The sequence below is a fragment of the Melanotaenia boesemani genome, chromosome 24 (genome assembly GCF_017639745.1).
Source record: "Melanotaenia boesemani isolate fMelBoe1 chromosome 24, fMelBoe1.pri, whole genome shotgun sequence".
Classification (NCBI taxonomy): Eukaryota; Metazoa; Chordata; class Actinopteri; order Atheriniformes; family Melanotaeniidae; genus Melanotaenia; species Melanotaenia boesemani.
The window spans coordinates 20,205,021-20,221,664 of record NC_055705.1 but is presented as its reverse complement, the minus strand read 5'-3'; the positions used below and the strand labels follow the sequence as shown (position 1 = coordinate 20,221,664).

The 16,644-nt window shown below is 37.3% G+C and overlaps 1 protein-coding gene across 2 annotated transcripts in view; it reads left to right on the top strand.

Moving 5' to 3' along the window:
- The window catches only part of LOC121635443 (gamma-aminobutyric acid receptor subunit beta-3-like), a 49,111-nt gene extending 35,470 nt beyond the window's left edge, over window positions 1-13,641 (top strand). The window contains exons 8-10 of one of the 2 annotated variants that reach the window (XM_041978579.1): window positions 5,547-5,794; window positions 6,117-6,185; window positions 12,206-13,641. In XM_041978579.1, coding sequence (XP_041834513.1) covers window positions 5,547-5,794; window positions 6,117-6,185; window positions 12,206-12,577 — 689 coding nt within the window. In that variant the 3' untranslated portion in view covers window positions 12,578-13,641. The remainder of the gene's footprint in view (window positions 1-5,546; window positions 5,795-6,116; window positions 6,186-12,205) is intronic. The other variant, XM_041978580.1, reaches the window with a different exon arrangement.
- Window positions 13,642-16,644: the final 3,003 nt, after the last annotated feature.

The window sequence follows — 16,644 nt, the reverse complement described above, 5'->3', positions numbered from 1 at the left end:
CTCCAAAAAGAGATGACAAGGCAGTTAACTTTACCGATCATCCACCCCACCGAAAACACGAGTATTGCAGATCTAGTCCAATAAAAGAGCAGACTGAGATTCTTCAAGATTCTGCAGTGCTAACTTTATATTTAAAACATGCAAACTTCTGATCCAGTCTCATAAAACTTATCTCAGAGAGAGCATATGCATCTTAAGATTCAACTGCTCACAGATTTTCCTTTAAAAAACACATGGAGGTTATGCAATTACACGCTTACACAGTGACTGGAACTTATACTGTTAGCGTGAACTGCAATGTTTAAGAAATCAAATTAAATAAAAAATTAAATAAAGAACTAGAACTGTTGTCTAGCAAGGCAAGACAAGGCAAATTTATTTGTATAGCACATTTCATGTACAAGGCAATTCAAAGTGCTTTACATAAAACGTAAAAATATTAAAGCAAGGTGCAGAAAAAAATACAAACAAGATTAAAAAAAAGATAAAATTGACTTAATAAAAACAAAGAAAATAAACAGATAAAGAAATGAAGTTGTGATTTCAGCATAAAAGAACCAGGCGCAGATCTGGACTTAATAATAACAATAAAAACTATTGAAATGCAGCAGAGAACAGGTGGGTCTTTAACCTGGATCTAAATAAACTGAGTGTTTCAGCTGATCTGAGGCTTTCTGGGAGTTTTTTCCAGACATGTGGAGCATAGAAGCTGAATGCAGCTTCTCCATGTCTGGTTCTGACTCTGGGAACTGATAAGAAACTGGATCTAGATGACCTGACAGTTCTGGTAGGTTCATACTGGGTCAAGAGGTCACTGATGTATTTTGGTCCTAAACCATTCAGAGCTTTATAGACCAGCAGCAGAACTTTAAAGTCTATCCTCTGACGAACAGGCAGCCAGTGTAAAGACCTCAGAGCTGGACTGATGTGGTCCACTTTCTTGGTCTTAGTGAGGACTCGAGCAGCAGAGTTTACGAATAAGCTGCAGGTGTCTGACTGATGTTTTAGGTAGAAACTGTAAAAACACTGTTACAATAATCAAGCCGACTAAAGATGAAAGCATGGACTAGTTTTTCCAAGTCTTGCTGACACATCAGATCTTTTACGCTTGATATGTTCTTAAGGTGATAGTAGGCTGACTTTGTAATTCCCTTAATGTGTTTCTCAAAGTTAAGGTCTGAGTCCATCCATATGCCTACATATGGAAATACATTTTAAAATGAAAAGACTTGTAAGTTGTAAAGTTTTTTATTATGAATATCTACTTCACCTCATAGACATTCATGCATTTTTTTTATTATTAGTTTCAATTCACGATTTTGTTCTTTTACCTGTTCACATCTTCCAAATTCACTGAAAAAAAGCCTGTGATTTCAATCATTTAAAATCTGCAGTTAACATTGCCAGTGAGTAAAAATATCCAGTTTTGATCCTCCAACTGTTACATCTGAGTGTCTGCAAAGTGGTTGGACATTAAATAAACTGCAGCTATGAAGCATGGTCAGCTGTGTGGGGTGTAACTTATAAGTGACAGGGTTAGAGATAGGAGTTTAACAAAAGTCCTGCTGTAAATATTTGCCTTGAGAGCCAAAACACTTTAATCTGGCCATGCCAACCGATTTCTGCTTCAACAGTTAATGCACCAATAATGACCTGAACGTATTATACGGCTGTTATCCATTACCTTGCTGCAACTTCAGGAGTAATCCAGTAGAAGCACATTCCTTTATGTGCTGTGCTACTCAGTCTCAGCATGCAATATCCGGTCATTATGCCTTGGACTGTTTGTCTGATTTGTATGTTTGTTAAGCAAATGGATAGCTGCAATATCCGGTGTGAGCATCGGCAACTGGAAGGAAAGCAGAGGTCTATTCACTTCTCTGATGGACCATTTCGAGTTTTCAGCAGGTATCTTGATTGAGATGGAGGGTGTATATATGTGTGGGTTAGTCTTTTGTATGTGCCAACCTGCCAGTAAGAGCAGTGTAATGATCAGGAGGAAATCAATTCATGGAGACAGGAGGCAAACAATTGAATTGTTTGAAGGAGAATCTCATTTTCCTGAGCAATTTCAAAGGATTGCGAAGTTAAGAATTACCTTCTCAAACATTAATCTGGTTGAAGCTATTTCCCAGACTCGTGGCCCTTGTTCGTAATCATATTATATGAATGGTGAAGGCGTGGGCTGGAGCGGGAGCACTTTTAGTGTAATGGAAGACAAGTTTGAGACCACAGTGTGATCTTTCAGACCTTTAAAGCATTTCTATCCCAGCTACAGAGTACAAAATAGCAAAGGATTGCTTGGTACGAAGAATGCTTTGTGAATAACACCTTCTCCTTTCTATGATCTTGAGCCATAGTGCAAATGTCAAATTGGCCTGTGTTTACACTTTATTTGATTTCTGAGCACCTTTGTTTGGGTAATAAGGTGGAGAAGAGATTCTAGGACATATACCATGAGAAAGACTGGAATGCAGAGCAATAACCGCTAATTAAGAGAGAAAAAGGGGAAAGGGAAAGAGAACAATGGGACAAGACAGACAATGTGGGTGAAGAAGACCAAAAAAAGAAAGAAAGAAAAAGACAGCGAGTAAGAGAAACCCTATGAAACTATATTTCTCTCCGGAGAGCGTAACGGCACGATGAAAAAGATGGGAAGCCCACGGGCGCTTGGCCTTTTGATTAAATTGTCCGAACAGTTTGCAAGGGAGGTAGCAGACGAGAGGAAGAGGAGTGGTGGGGTGGGAGTGAAGGACGGAGAGTAATGGCACAGCTGAAAGAACACCTATAAAGAACAAGGCTGTCGTTAACTCAAAAAAAAAAAAAAAAGGCGCCATCCAATAGCAGCCCAGACATTAAGCATGTTCACGAGCACAGATTCACACACACATGCACACGCAGATTCACACACACATGCACACACATACACAAGCGGTACTAACCTTGTAATGTGCCAATAAATCACACTAAGGGCTAGATTGACCTTACCTATCCTCCACCCAAACCTCATGACTGTTTCTTGTCTCTTCACTGTACATTATGACACACACACACACCAAATGTCATGTCTGCGTGTGTTTACGAGCAGCCTTGCTACTGATAGACTCAATTTATTTCTAAGACAAGAAAATAAAGCAGTAGCGATATGTTTGTTGTGTATCTGTGATGAGATAAAGTACAGCTTTTGTGCAGCATAAGGTCATAAGGTCTGCATGATGATGGATGAGTTGTTTATCTGTTACCAGTTGAATGGCACCCACAAATTGTGCTAGCAGAGCTGGTAAATGCAACCCTATGCAGAAATATTTTAAGATGGAGGAAAGACAGTAGAAATCAGTGAAATAAAGAATGACCTTGACATGTCTTCTGAGTTATTTCACTTGTTATTATTCCTGATTTGTACATATCTTTTAGATTTTTTTCTTAGAGTATTTTTTATCTATTAAATCAATATTTAAATGTTTTAATGGCACTTTGTTTCATCTACCTGGTGTTTTAAAGTTTGTCATAAAGTTGGAGTTGCTGATATGTAATTACCCCCAGTGGTTCACACATTTTTACATCACATACCACCACAGAACAAATCAGGCTGCCCAAGTACCACCTTTATGACTGATATCTTGGGGTGAGAATCTTTTGTCACATCATGATACGTTTAGCTAACGATTAAAAGCCCATTTATGCTCAAAAGATGGATATGGAACATTTTGCATTTGTCTTGTTCTGTCAGTGGCTGTTTAGTGGTTAATTGCAGCTGTTAATCAGTTTACATCAAACTTTATTTATAAAGCGCTTTTCTTGTCAAAAGGCAACACAAAGTACTTTACACGATGAAAATAAATGTATGCATATTAAAGTAAAACAAGCCTTCACACACCAAAGTATATGAAATAGCAATTTAAAAACACACCCATCGTTGTCTCTCACAGTTACACAGACGCCCACATACATGCACAAACAGAGCAGTCCCCCCTCCCTCCATTATACACAAACATGAACTCCATCATTTCTGTTTCTTAGGACAAAACTAATAAAAGTAATAAACATCTGGCTTGACACAGCTGTGAGGATATACCCACTAGAATATGCTAGACTACACCACTGAGTGGGAGTAACACTGGTATTACATGTACCATAGTTTGAGAGCTATGGTCTATGCCATATGTGATATGTCTAACTGTATTTCAGTGCTTGAAATTTCCTTGAAAAAGATAACTGATTCATCCTACACCTGGAGAATTATGCTTTGGTGTATGGGACTAATTTCATAATCCTGCTCCCTCTGGATTTCAAGCCCATGCAACCCACCCCAGCAAAATTCAAATTGTGCCCCATGAGACCTGTGGGATTCCAATCCCAATGCAGCCCTCTACCTTAAAACACAGATGACGGATTTTTTCCTGCTATTTCAGATCCTGTGTTCATTTGCTTCCCTCTTTCAGAGATCTCAAATTATGAATTAGTTCATGCAACTTTCACCTTTACATTAAAATATTATTGCATTCAAATAATATTTTCGACTCATGTAAACATAAAAACCACCCAGTTTCTGTTTTTGGATTGCATGCTTTTTCATACTAACTTTAATTCTGTTTGTTTTCAGTTTCATGAATACATCAACTAATGTGTTGCAGTATGTTATTTTCTCCAGCCCATGGTCACTATGTGTCAACCCAGTTAGTATTTTTTTAGTTTTATCATCATTATACTTTTATCTTTATGTCATGCAAACTCAAAAGGTGTGAAGGTGCCTTGTACATTCATACCCCTAACGGATAAGGTTAGCTTGCGCTGGGAGCTAAATACATGCAGCACTATTTTAATGAGTTATTTCTGTCTGATGACCAAAGGGGATGTTGAATGTTTTAAGGCAGACCTTTGAATTTCAATGAAGCAGAGGTTGTGCACCCACCTCGACTGCGTTCATGCAAGTCAAAGAAGATGAAACATGAAAGCACTCAGCAAATTGTTTTATAAGAGCGTTGACATAAAAGAAAGGTAGTGTTTGCCTTGTTTTTTGTCCACTCTTTATTGTTCCTGCTGCACTTGAGGAAAGAAGTCACAGAACAACACAATTACTGTTTTTCTCTACTAGGTCAATCCTGCTCTTAACTAATCAGCTGCAGAAAAAATACTTTCTCTGTTTCTATAGTAACAGCTTAGACATTTGTTGGAGGTATCGCCATTGTGACTTTAATGTTTAACATAAGAGTGACGCACCTGCTTAAAATCAAGCATTGTTCCATAAAGGCAGGTGTAGTTTAAGCATGAATAAACCATCCTAATTTCCAAGATTAATTGGCGGAGTTTTCAGATGGATGTTCCTAACCCTTTAAAGTCTGACTCAAGAAGAAAGTATTTTTTTTGTCTCTTTTAAGTAACAGATTATGTGCAACAGGGTTTTGAATTTTTTTTTACATAAAATGATGCAAAAGGTCTCCAACTGTATGTATCACATACAGAAATATAGGGTTAAGGGGGTAGAATTTACTGTACCTCTGTCTAGATGTCATTATTAACAAAAAATGGGATTCTTCTTACCACAGGGATCACCACGGTGCTGACCATGACCACCATCAATACCCATTTGAGGGAGACGCTACCCAAGATCCCCTACGTCAAGGCCATCGACATGTACCTGATGGGCTGCTTTGTTATGGTTTTCCTGGCCCTACTCGAGTACGCCTTTGTCAACTACATCTTCTTTGGGAGGGGCCCTCAGATGCAAAAGAAGCTAGCAGAGAAGGCGGAAAAGGCCAACAATGAAAGGGCGGCCAAGTATGACGCGGCAAGGGTAGGTTTTTTTTGGACTTTTATTGTTTGATTCTTGGGGTGTCCAACATTATTTGGTATGTTTTGGTGCAGCAGCAGAAAAAAAAACAAAGAAATGTTTACATTTACACCACTGCCACCTGTTTTCAAAATCTGATGTAAGTAGAAGTGTTTAATTGGCAACGATTCCAATGAGGACAGATATAGAAGATGACAGGTAAAATAAAATACTGTTGATTAACTTGTACTTCATTATCAGTAATATGTTAATAAATAAAGGCACACACACTTCCATTTTCAGGCATTTGTTCCCCACATGTGTCTGAATATTTTCATCTCTTCAGGAGGCAGGTAGTAGGACCGCATCCCTAAAACGGTCCAATCAAGTTAAGGGTCTTCGCCACTCACGCTCGGTGAGTTTTCCTTTTCAGTGAGAATCTGTCGCCATCAACCAACATGGATGTGGTTCATTTTCTTTTTGCCTTTGATGCAAAATATCTCGCCATCCATGCAACGACTTCAGCAGCAACAGACATCTCCATGACATTGCATATCGTGAAATGATGCTCATGCGCACTTTTGGTGTCGAATATGATGCTGTTTCTTCTTTTCAGAGCTCATTCCTGATGCATGTTGTTTGTAAAGTCTTTCTCATTGAAATCATCAACGGTCATTTCTTTCATGGCGCATGTCAGGATGTGGTGAAGCAGTCTGACTTCTGCTAAGTAGTGACTGCAGAGGTCCCCCAAGTGATTTTCATGCAATATAAATAAGTCTTACTATAACTGGGAATGAGCACAATATGAGACAATAATATCAGCTTTAAGGGCGATGGGAGTCTGATTTGATTATTCCCAGTTTGATTTTGGAGTGTTTTTTTTCCTCAACAAAGTATTTCTTCATCATTAATCTTCCATCTAATAATTATATACAACACTGTAAGTCACTGTATGCTGAGAGGAACCCAAATTCCTTGTGATAAGAAATTTTTCCTTCATTTTTGTACCCTCCAACCTCCGAAGAGAAAAAAATATATATTTTATGTATCTTGGTAAATGGTAAATCAAGCTCATTCATTACATGAAGTCTGGTGTTGTCAATAGCTTAATAATAACCACATAATAAATGATGAAATACTATAAAACCTCATTTTAACATTATATATGAGTCGCATTACAACTTCAGCCTGGAACTGATGTAAAAACAGCACAAATGTTCTTTTATGAAACTACAATACAGTGTAAAACCCTGTAAAGTTTATTTAATGCTACATTTTCAGTGCTGTCATTTGGGAATTTCTTGGTATTGTATTAGTACACGCTGTGTAAACTGAAAATAAAAACAGAATGCAATGATTTGCAAATCTCACAAACCCCGTTTTTTATTACTGTTAGAATATAAACCACATATCAGATGTTGAAACTGAGACATTTTACCATTTCATGGAAAATATTAACTCTTTTCTAATTTAATGGCAGCAAAACATCAGTATAAAGTTATAACAAGGGAAACAAAAGGCTGTAAACTTGGTACACATGTAAAATAACCAGAGGAGCATTTAACTATTTATTAGGTTAATGGGAAACAGGTCAGTAACATGACTGAGTAAAAAAGGAGCATTTCAGAGAAGCAGAGCCTCTCAGATTGTGAGTATGGACAGAGGTTTACTAATCTGAGGTAAACTGCATCTAAAAATTGTGGAACATTTTTAGGAAAATGTTCCTCAATGTAATGTACACTCTTGCAAACTCAATGTCAACACTTTGAAGATCATTTACAGTGTATGGTACTATTATCAAATAATTCAGAGAATCAGGAGGAATCCCTGTGTGCATGGGACACGATCAAAGGTAAAAACTGTTTGCTACTCATGCTCTACTGGAAATTACTGCAAAGGATTTACAATGAGGCTCATATTATCCATGAAATGATCAAATGACTCCATTTCAACATCTTATATGCTATTTATGTTCTGTTGGGGAAAAACGGTTTTATTAACTTTGTAAATCATCAAATTCTTTTTTGAACAAAATATGAAACCATGAAATATGAAACTATGAAAGCATGACATATTTGCTTCTGTAACTTTTTTTATTCTTAACAGAAATGTTCAAATTTTCCACGTAAAAACGAAAAAAGTGGGACTTCCCCAGTTGCTACATTTGCATGAACGACTTAATCTCCACTTGCCATTTCTATTTATCTGTTTTGTGGCACACTCATCATAAGCATGGATTATAATGTTCAGTCCTGTATCTTCTGTCCTGAATTAAATTGTGGACTATGGTAATGAAACTGTTGAGATAAGTTCTGATGAGGAGCATTTTTGAGTTAGCTGTTTGGTTATATGGGCTATTAAAAACCACACTTTCAGGTGCCACCAGCTCAACAGTTCATTACAGTCTTTTATTCACTTAAAGCTAAAAATTGATGTGTTGTTTATTTTTTTGTCCAGAATACAAATTATTTTCCTTTCCTTAAGTGGATCAGAAAATTTGTTCCCAAGTCATATGGGAAGTATTTAGTCTAATGAAAGATAACTTATGCACCTTCTGTTGCATCAGATCTGAAAAATTCATATTGTTTCTTCTTTATCATTCGCATGCTAGCTAGGATGATAGCTAGCATGATAACTAGCATTTGCAGATCTGAAGCTGTTTGGTCAGGTCCATGTGTAGTGCATTTGCAATGTATCCCAAATCACAAAGCACTTCAATATCCTTAATTAAATATTCTTGAATTTCCTGTCTCAGATCTCGAGCCAGCATTTGGCTCAAGGAAATGAAGCATCAGTTTTCTTTGACAGCCAGAAGGCTGTTGAAAGAGGAAAATGTTTGTGAGAGAAATCATCAGACCACAGAAATTCTACTTTTCCTTTCAATCTTCTATGAAAATAGCATGAAGTTTGCAATGGTATAGATTTAATCTGGTAGAAGTAGCGTATCCACATGCACAATGTATGCCTAAATGTATTTTAAAGCACAGCAATATCTGACTATTTCCTCATTAAAGAAGGCAGTTTTATTGTAATTTTCCTTAAGTGGATGCACAATAAAAATTTTAAAAAACTGTCAGATAAATCCTCCCAGGATTGTGGATAAATTGCATCCCTTTAGTTGAGATATTTAAACTAACCCTAACCCACCAAAGATTAAAACAAGCGGCCTATTTTCAACAAGATAGATGTTCTTGCTTTCCTGAGGCACAATCCACAGGCTAAAGGCAATTTTCCTGCCAGACTACCAATTTATCGCCGTGCAGACTGAATGAACCAACCACGGTTGCAATATTCAGAAAAAAAAAAAAAACATTCCAGACAAAGAAAATGAGGAGAAACTTGTCACAACATCATATTTATTTACACCTCTACAATATATACCAACCAATTAGATGCACATGCATGGGAAGATTCTGAGCAATTGACCCAAAAAGGAACATATTTAGGGATGTGTGCTCGTCTTCAGAGTCCCAATCAATTTTTTACAGATGGGGGTGAAAATGATGTACTGGACCTAAAGCTCCACAGCTGAAGTGGATCCATTGGTGGAACTGAAGTCATTTAATTTATGTCAAATGATACAACAATAACCACCCAGGTTATTTAGTCCATGCCACCCAGCAGTACTTTGATGTATTTAGTCGGTCCATGTTTCCAAAAGGTTTTGTGTATGCTTAGCCAAAGGTAGTGGTAGTCTACTTTCATGCAGTAGATGATAATAATGTCCTCTTACCAATAGTTTTAACTGAAATCCAACAAAATAGTGACAGTAACAAAAGAGCACTAGTGTGAAGGGTCTAAAGCTTGACAATCATATTTTTACTACCAATAAAACCTTTTCCAGCCTCTAAATATAAACCTGGTAAACACTCCTTTCATGACCAGTTTACCCTACGTCATCAGACGCTACTCCTCTACGCAGTTCTTTTTATGACAGCAATCTGAACAGCCAATTAAGAAGAAGAAGCCAAGAAGATCTTAGCTCGAGTTTGGCTGAAAGACATCCTTACAGATGGACAGCTTGAGACTGAAATGCTGGTTCCAGTCGAACAATGATAAAACTCTTTCACACATCAGAGTTGGTATCTCAATACTGCTGTGCATATGGTCATAAATTTCCTAAAGAAGATTCTGCAATGTTGTTTTAAAAACTAACTCCATTTGAAATCAAGTTTTTTTTTTACATTTTTAACATCTTATGTTTTATATGCTATGTAACATATGGCTCAAACAGTACCTTAGAAATCAGTCTCCCAAGGTTTCATAAAACTTAAAACGTACTTGTTTGGCTTTAGCTTAGGGTAAGAGTCTCTAGTATTGCTTTACTCCTCCTAAATATATTTATGTGATCAAAAGGAAATCTATGTACCCTTTTTTTCATTTTTAAATGTAGAAATTCAAGAGAGTGTTTGGAAAATATTACTTTTCACTAGTTAGCTTTGTGAGCAACAATGAAATTACTGTTTTTTGCTCTTATATCACATATGTGCAATAATTTCTGACAGTTCAACCAATAAATGTGCTTGTTAACACAAATAAAACAACTGTTCATCGTTCTCTATATTTTAGATAAAAAGCATGAGTCAAATAAACTGCAATAAACCAGAATTGACTAAACTTTTTAATCTTTTAATGTTGTGTTTTCCCTAATAACTGATCTCAAGTACACATATGAACAAGAGAAAAAAAAACTAAAGTCTGTAAACCATTCGTATGCTGCCAAACATCAGCAGTGCTAGTGCACACCTGTAGCTATTTTTTCATTTTTCAAACTTAAAAGGACGTTCTTTTGCCTTTTTCCCCTTTATTACGTGGGATTGTGTGAAATTTGGGAAATCAGAAGCTTTCGTGATGGGTGAGCTAATGCTAATAGCTAATCAGAACTTGGCAGCCAAAAGAATAATTTTTTCTAATCTAAAACAACTCAAAAGAATAAGAGGTGGGTGTAAGGTACTACTTGGCCAGTAATGTGCACAGTATAACTACTGATTGATATCAGACCACATTAATGTAGATTCTGCATTTTATTAACAAGAAATGTACTCTTATAAATAAAATAAGTCATGAACATCAGTGGAAATTAAACTAAATCAACACAGAAATCATATCCTTACGGGACTTTACATACTTTCAATAAACAAGCATGAGACAAACACATGAAACCTAAACAGTGAAGCAGCAACATGCCTGGATATCGTTTCTGATTACAGCACGTCTTCATCTGCAGTGTTAATAAATCCGTTAAAGCACTTACAAAATCATACTTTCTTTGTTAATTTAGACATATTGTCACTTGACTTGTAGTTTAGTGTATTAAATTGCATTTGTTTGTTTTGTATTTTCTATAACCTAATTTGATATTGTTTTGAACAAAAACAATGGAAATGTTGCAATTTAAAATTAAAATGTTACCTAAAGCTAACTGTTGCTCCGTAATAGTTTTTTTTTATTGTATATATTGCCCTTTACTAAATTAAATGATTGCTAAATGAATAATTAGCCTGACTGAGTTTCACATGTCCTCATAACATTATTATCTTTACTTTCTAAAATTCACATTTAAACTGTAGGTCATCTTATGCCCTGCCAAGCACAATGACAAAAAGTTGTTTGCCTATAGTGTGTGTGCATCAGATCCACTGCACCTCCTCTCCCCGGAAAAAAGTTCAGGCTCAGGATTTTTTTTTTTACTTTAAGCCCTGAATGCGGGATAGACAGTTAGCATTTTTTATTTTTATTTATTCATCTATTGTTTCCTCAAGCAAAAATTGGGAAGGGTGTCAGAATATCCGATTCCGAGCCATCCTACTTTTTTGGAACCCTTCCATTGGGGTCCCACGCTTACCAACTAAAGGGTGGAGCTTGACACACTGAACTGTTGATTGGTCAAAAAGAATTACCAACTACCCATGTGATTAGATGCAATAAGAACAAAGCAGGAGCAGCACCATGTTTAAATACTGTAATTTAAAGTCACATGACAAGAAGAAAGACTACAGCTGCTGGATGGCCAACATTCTCCTCCTTACTTTCTTTGTTTTGTTCTTTGTTATGATTCAAGGAAGGTATGGTGCACTATGACATCATGAAATTACATAGCTGACACATTACTGCTACTCCACCTATCAGGTTGGTGCAGTTGGCTGTTGTAGCTTTTGAAAATATATTAGTTTGGGTTATTTTAGATGGTGAAATATTGGCTTTTAGCTTTAGCTTGGCCTTCAGGAAATCATCTGATTTAAACAAAGCGCTCTCTGACTACTGTCTGTTGCAGGTAAAACAACAAATGTAGGTGTAATTGCTGTTGAACAAAGACATAGTACTACATCAGCTAAAATCCACCTGCCTTAAAAAACACCGAGCATGCGAGAAGAAAAACATCCTAGTCCTAAATGAGTTATGATCAAATTGTCATCTATGTCTTTATCCATACAGGCGGAACCACACGGCCATGGGAACATCCTGCTAACCACCCTGGAGATACATAATGAAGTGGCAGGAGGTGAAATCACCACTAGCGTGGCAGACATTAGGAACTCTCAATCCATGGTGCAGCTGGACAGCACGGCCTCGTCGCACATCCAGTACCGGAAGCAGAGCGGCGGGATAGGGCCTCGCTCCGCCAGCCGCCACTCCTTGGACCGGTCTGCCCAGATGAAACGCAGCCGCCTGCGGAGGCGATCCTCTCAACTCAAAATCAAAATCCCAGACCTGACGGATGTGAATGCCATTGACCGCTGGTCACGCATCATCTTTCCTTCAGTATTCTCACTGTTCAACCTCGTCTACTGGCTATACTATGTCTGATTGGACTGTTTTGTTGTTTCTTGTTGTTGTTTGACTTTTTTTTTCATTTAATTTGTTTGTCCTATTTTTTTCTGTTGCTTTTATACATGATGAAATCTGTCACTTCAAAGACTGCAACACTGCAAGACAAATGAGAGAAACAGACTTAAAAAAGACTACTAAGTGCTGGACCAACTTCTCATCTAAATTGTTTTTATATTGCAGTCTTTGAGTCCTTGGCACCCAGGTGTTTTTATTTTTGAAAGTGTGTACTATAATTGGGATGGTCATTTCCCAACAATTGCCCTCTCAGTAGTTTGTAAATAGAAAGAAAAAAGCCAGCAAATTTTACAGTAATATAGTATTTGCAGCCAAAAAACAAAGAGCAGATAAAGCAACAATTTTTTAATCAAAGAAAAAGTATATAAGAAAACTTTCTACAACACATGTGGTTCGATAAGTGCAGGCAATACATAAAAATCCATTAAACACTGGTACCCTAAACACTGTAAATGCATGCAGTGATCAGCCGTTGAGGATTTTTTGCCTTCAGTTATAGCACAACTTTACAGAAACAGGCTGAAACTTCTACTCAAACACAATAACTTCAAGCTAAGGATCTCCTCCTCTGTTCAGGATGATTGTTGACTCAGGTTCTAATTTTTTTGAGGAGGGAGCATCCGTTTCTTAACAAAGAAAGGGGCTTGTTCTGGTCATTTGATAAGGAAAAACAGAAAATAAGCACAAGTTATGAACAAAAACCACAATTTTCTTCCATTTCTACCTTCAAGCAACATCACTTCTTGTAATTCCGTGACAGAATTGCACTCAAATTTGTGAAATTTTCTCTATAAACTCATATTTTTTTTTCATTTAAAACAACTGCCAAGGGCCTTTTTTGGCAACACAGTTACAACTTACCCATGAAATATTATGATATTTTTGTACTCTGTGTCTTCAGGTATTTGTTTGATTTCCTAACCTATGTTGTTTTACTTTGCTCAACACCAGTTCTTTTGTGATAGGAAGGAGGAATGAATCTAATGTTTGTTTTTGTACATAAGTACATAGTTGTGTATATACTTTAATATATATATATATATATATATATGTATATATATATATATATATATATATATATGTATATATATATATATATATACATATACATATACTGTGTGTACAACCCAAAAATGAAATGATCTTTTGTGATTGTCATACTGGCTATAAATTGTCAGCTATTTAGTTAGGGACAAGGATTAACTTAACCAGTCGATTTTCAAGCATCTGGTCCGTTATTGAGCATTTGTGGGGCACTCAGTACATTCCTACTCAGACAGCCAACCCACGTTGAAGTTCCACTCATGTCACCGTATGCACTGTATGTTGAGCTCTGCATTTTAACAGCTTCTTTATGCCTGGTTGTACAGCGACAAAGTGATGCAAATGGATTTCACAGAGTCCGAAGATGGAGCACGATATCCAGTCTGTTGAGTAATTATAAGCACATACTAGCATTGAATGTATCAGATTCATTCTTCAGGGAGAGGATAATGAGCCATGGTCATCATTTCTCCATTAGAATGTAACACACCCACTCTTACATTGCAAGCCACCAGTAAAAATGGAGGGAAAAAGAAGGAAGTGGTGACATTTTACCAATGTGTGCATGTGCATGTGTGTTTTGAGAAATGAATAAGGATACTTTAAGAATTGGGAGGGCATCAGTAGACCGTTTATTTTCTGTGCTGCTTGCTCGACTATGAACAAATCTCAACGTGTAATAGTTTTGTGGATAAAAATAATTCTCCTGTCCGACTCATTTGAAGAAAAACGTGTCATTCCACCTCCGGTCACAAAATAATCCGTTATAGCTGCGCTAAAAGCATTCCTATTCATTTACACTTGAAACATTTCCACTACTTGTGCATGTACAAGAATAGGTCATAGAGAAAAAGATATTCTAAAACTGCAACGTGTACAGCCGGACATGTGACAAAGAACTGAATGTATTGTACTCGGATTGTCACAGCACAAATGCAAATGCTTTCCGAAAGCAAGAATGACCTCAATCCTGATTGAGGTAGGGCTGTCACTGATTCCATGTTCTAGTAGCCTGATGTGTCATTTTCTACTGTGTAGATGGGGCTAAATGCAACTGAAACCTGGGTCCAAGAAAGAAGAAAGTACCTGTTACAGATAAGATACCTTTAATTAAAAAGTCAAAACATTTAGATGAAGTTGTGCTCAGGCATAAAGCAAAGTTTTTGTTCCAATTTTACCCGTCAAATTTTTGATGCATCTCTTAAAAGTAACCCTATGAAATAATTATGTATTATGCACGTCTGCTTCACAACTTGATCTGGCGTGCAAAAGAGGTTTTGACATGCTGTTCCTCACCTGATCAGCACGAATCATCATGAAAACTCTGGTGAAATGTCCTTTAAAGAGGCAGATCTAACGAAGCGGAAGGAAAGCGAACGATTAGCGATTGCCATGAGTTATTCTAAGAAGCCGTTTAAAGCAGCTGTAGTTCCGATTTTGACGGCTAAACCAGGAGATTTTGCTGGCGAGAAAATCAAGATACCATTAAGCAAGGAGACAGAACTAGGATAGGCCACCTACAGGTGGATTTCAGAGATCCTTTATTGGTATTTCCGACTTAAAGGGTAGACTTGAAAAATGCGGCAGTAAAACTGAATAGAACTGCAGCAAATATAGCATCTTTGTTGGAAACTGAAAGAGTTAATGATTAGCATCTAGTCATTGAGGTTCAAACTAAAGCTAAAAATAACCATCTTCTGCTGACCTAGTTCGCATTGCATGTGCCAAAATTGTTCGATCGTATCTTTCCATCATGTTAACACACACCCGGATTACTTTGTCTAGCATCCTTGTAAACATGTCTCAGATCAGATCTGATTTTGTTTGGATAGCATATTTGTCCATGTACACATAGCTATTGATTGATAATTCCTGCAGTTGTATATTGAAAAGGTGTGTCAGTGATATTTCCACTAAAATCCAGTGAACGTGGACACCAGTGCCTGAATTGACAATTTCACGACAATGGACTCACTGCTGCCTCCTACTTGGGCTGCTGTCTCTCAGCTTCCCCTTCATGTCAAAGTGAGCACTGCATACCCAATGCCAGGGCACCACCTTCCAGTTTGTGCAACTGATCACATGAATCCAGGCTACTCGCTGGTGTTTTTCACAGGAAACTGATAAAAACATAGTCCCTGTTCGCTTTCTCGCCTCAATAATTATAACAGGCAGATACACAACAACTGTCCGGCATCACTCTAATTTCCTTGGTAAAGACTGACACATAACCTAGTTCACTTAAAGGTCCCATACTATACATTTTTTTCAACAATTTCATATGGGTATCAGAGGTCCAACAACATTGTTTTCAAAGTGTATTACCCCAAATTCAGCCTTGGTCCTTAATTTCAGCCATTCCAAATGTGGCTTTAGTGAGCTCTAATGGGAACGGGCTGTTTCTGTGTCTGAACCTTTAAATGTTCATGAGTAGTGCTGTCCACACCCCTCAATGGGAGAGGATCCGGCTTTCGCTGGCGCCCACTTGGTGATTTTAGGGGGTAAGCTCAGCTAGCCAGAGGGTCAGGTCAATGACAGTGTCCACTGCGAGGGGGAATGTTTTTTTCCCTTTGTGATCTCACAAGGGGAAAGATCTCAGATTCAACCGTTTTTAGCACACATTCGCCAAAAAGTGAAGCAAGGGAGAGGTGGGCCTCATACACAGGCTATGAGAACACATTAGACTGTTAGAAAACCTTTAGAAAGTAAATTTTGCATAATATGGGACCTTTAAGAGCCACACTTTCTGTCCTTCAGAAGCAGTTCATTTAAATTAAATGCTACCCATAAAAGAATTTGCCTTATATCTGAGCACACAGTAAGAGAAAATGCTTTGACTTTTTTTGTTTGGCACAAAGCATTGTTGGGTGAGGTGCAATGAAAATTGTTCAAGTCATGGATCCAGTCGGTCCAAGGACAAGCTGCTTTGTGTAGTTTGGAGGACATTTGTTATACCTATGAAATATTAATAAAGCTTCAGTGTG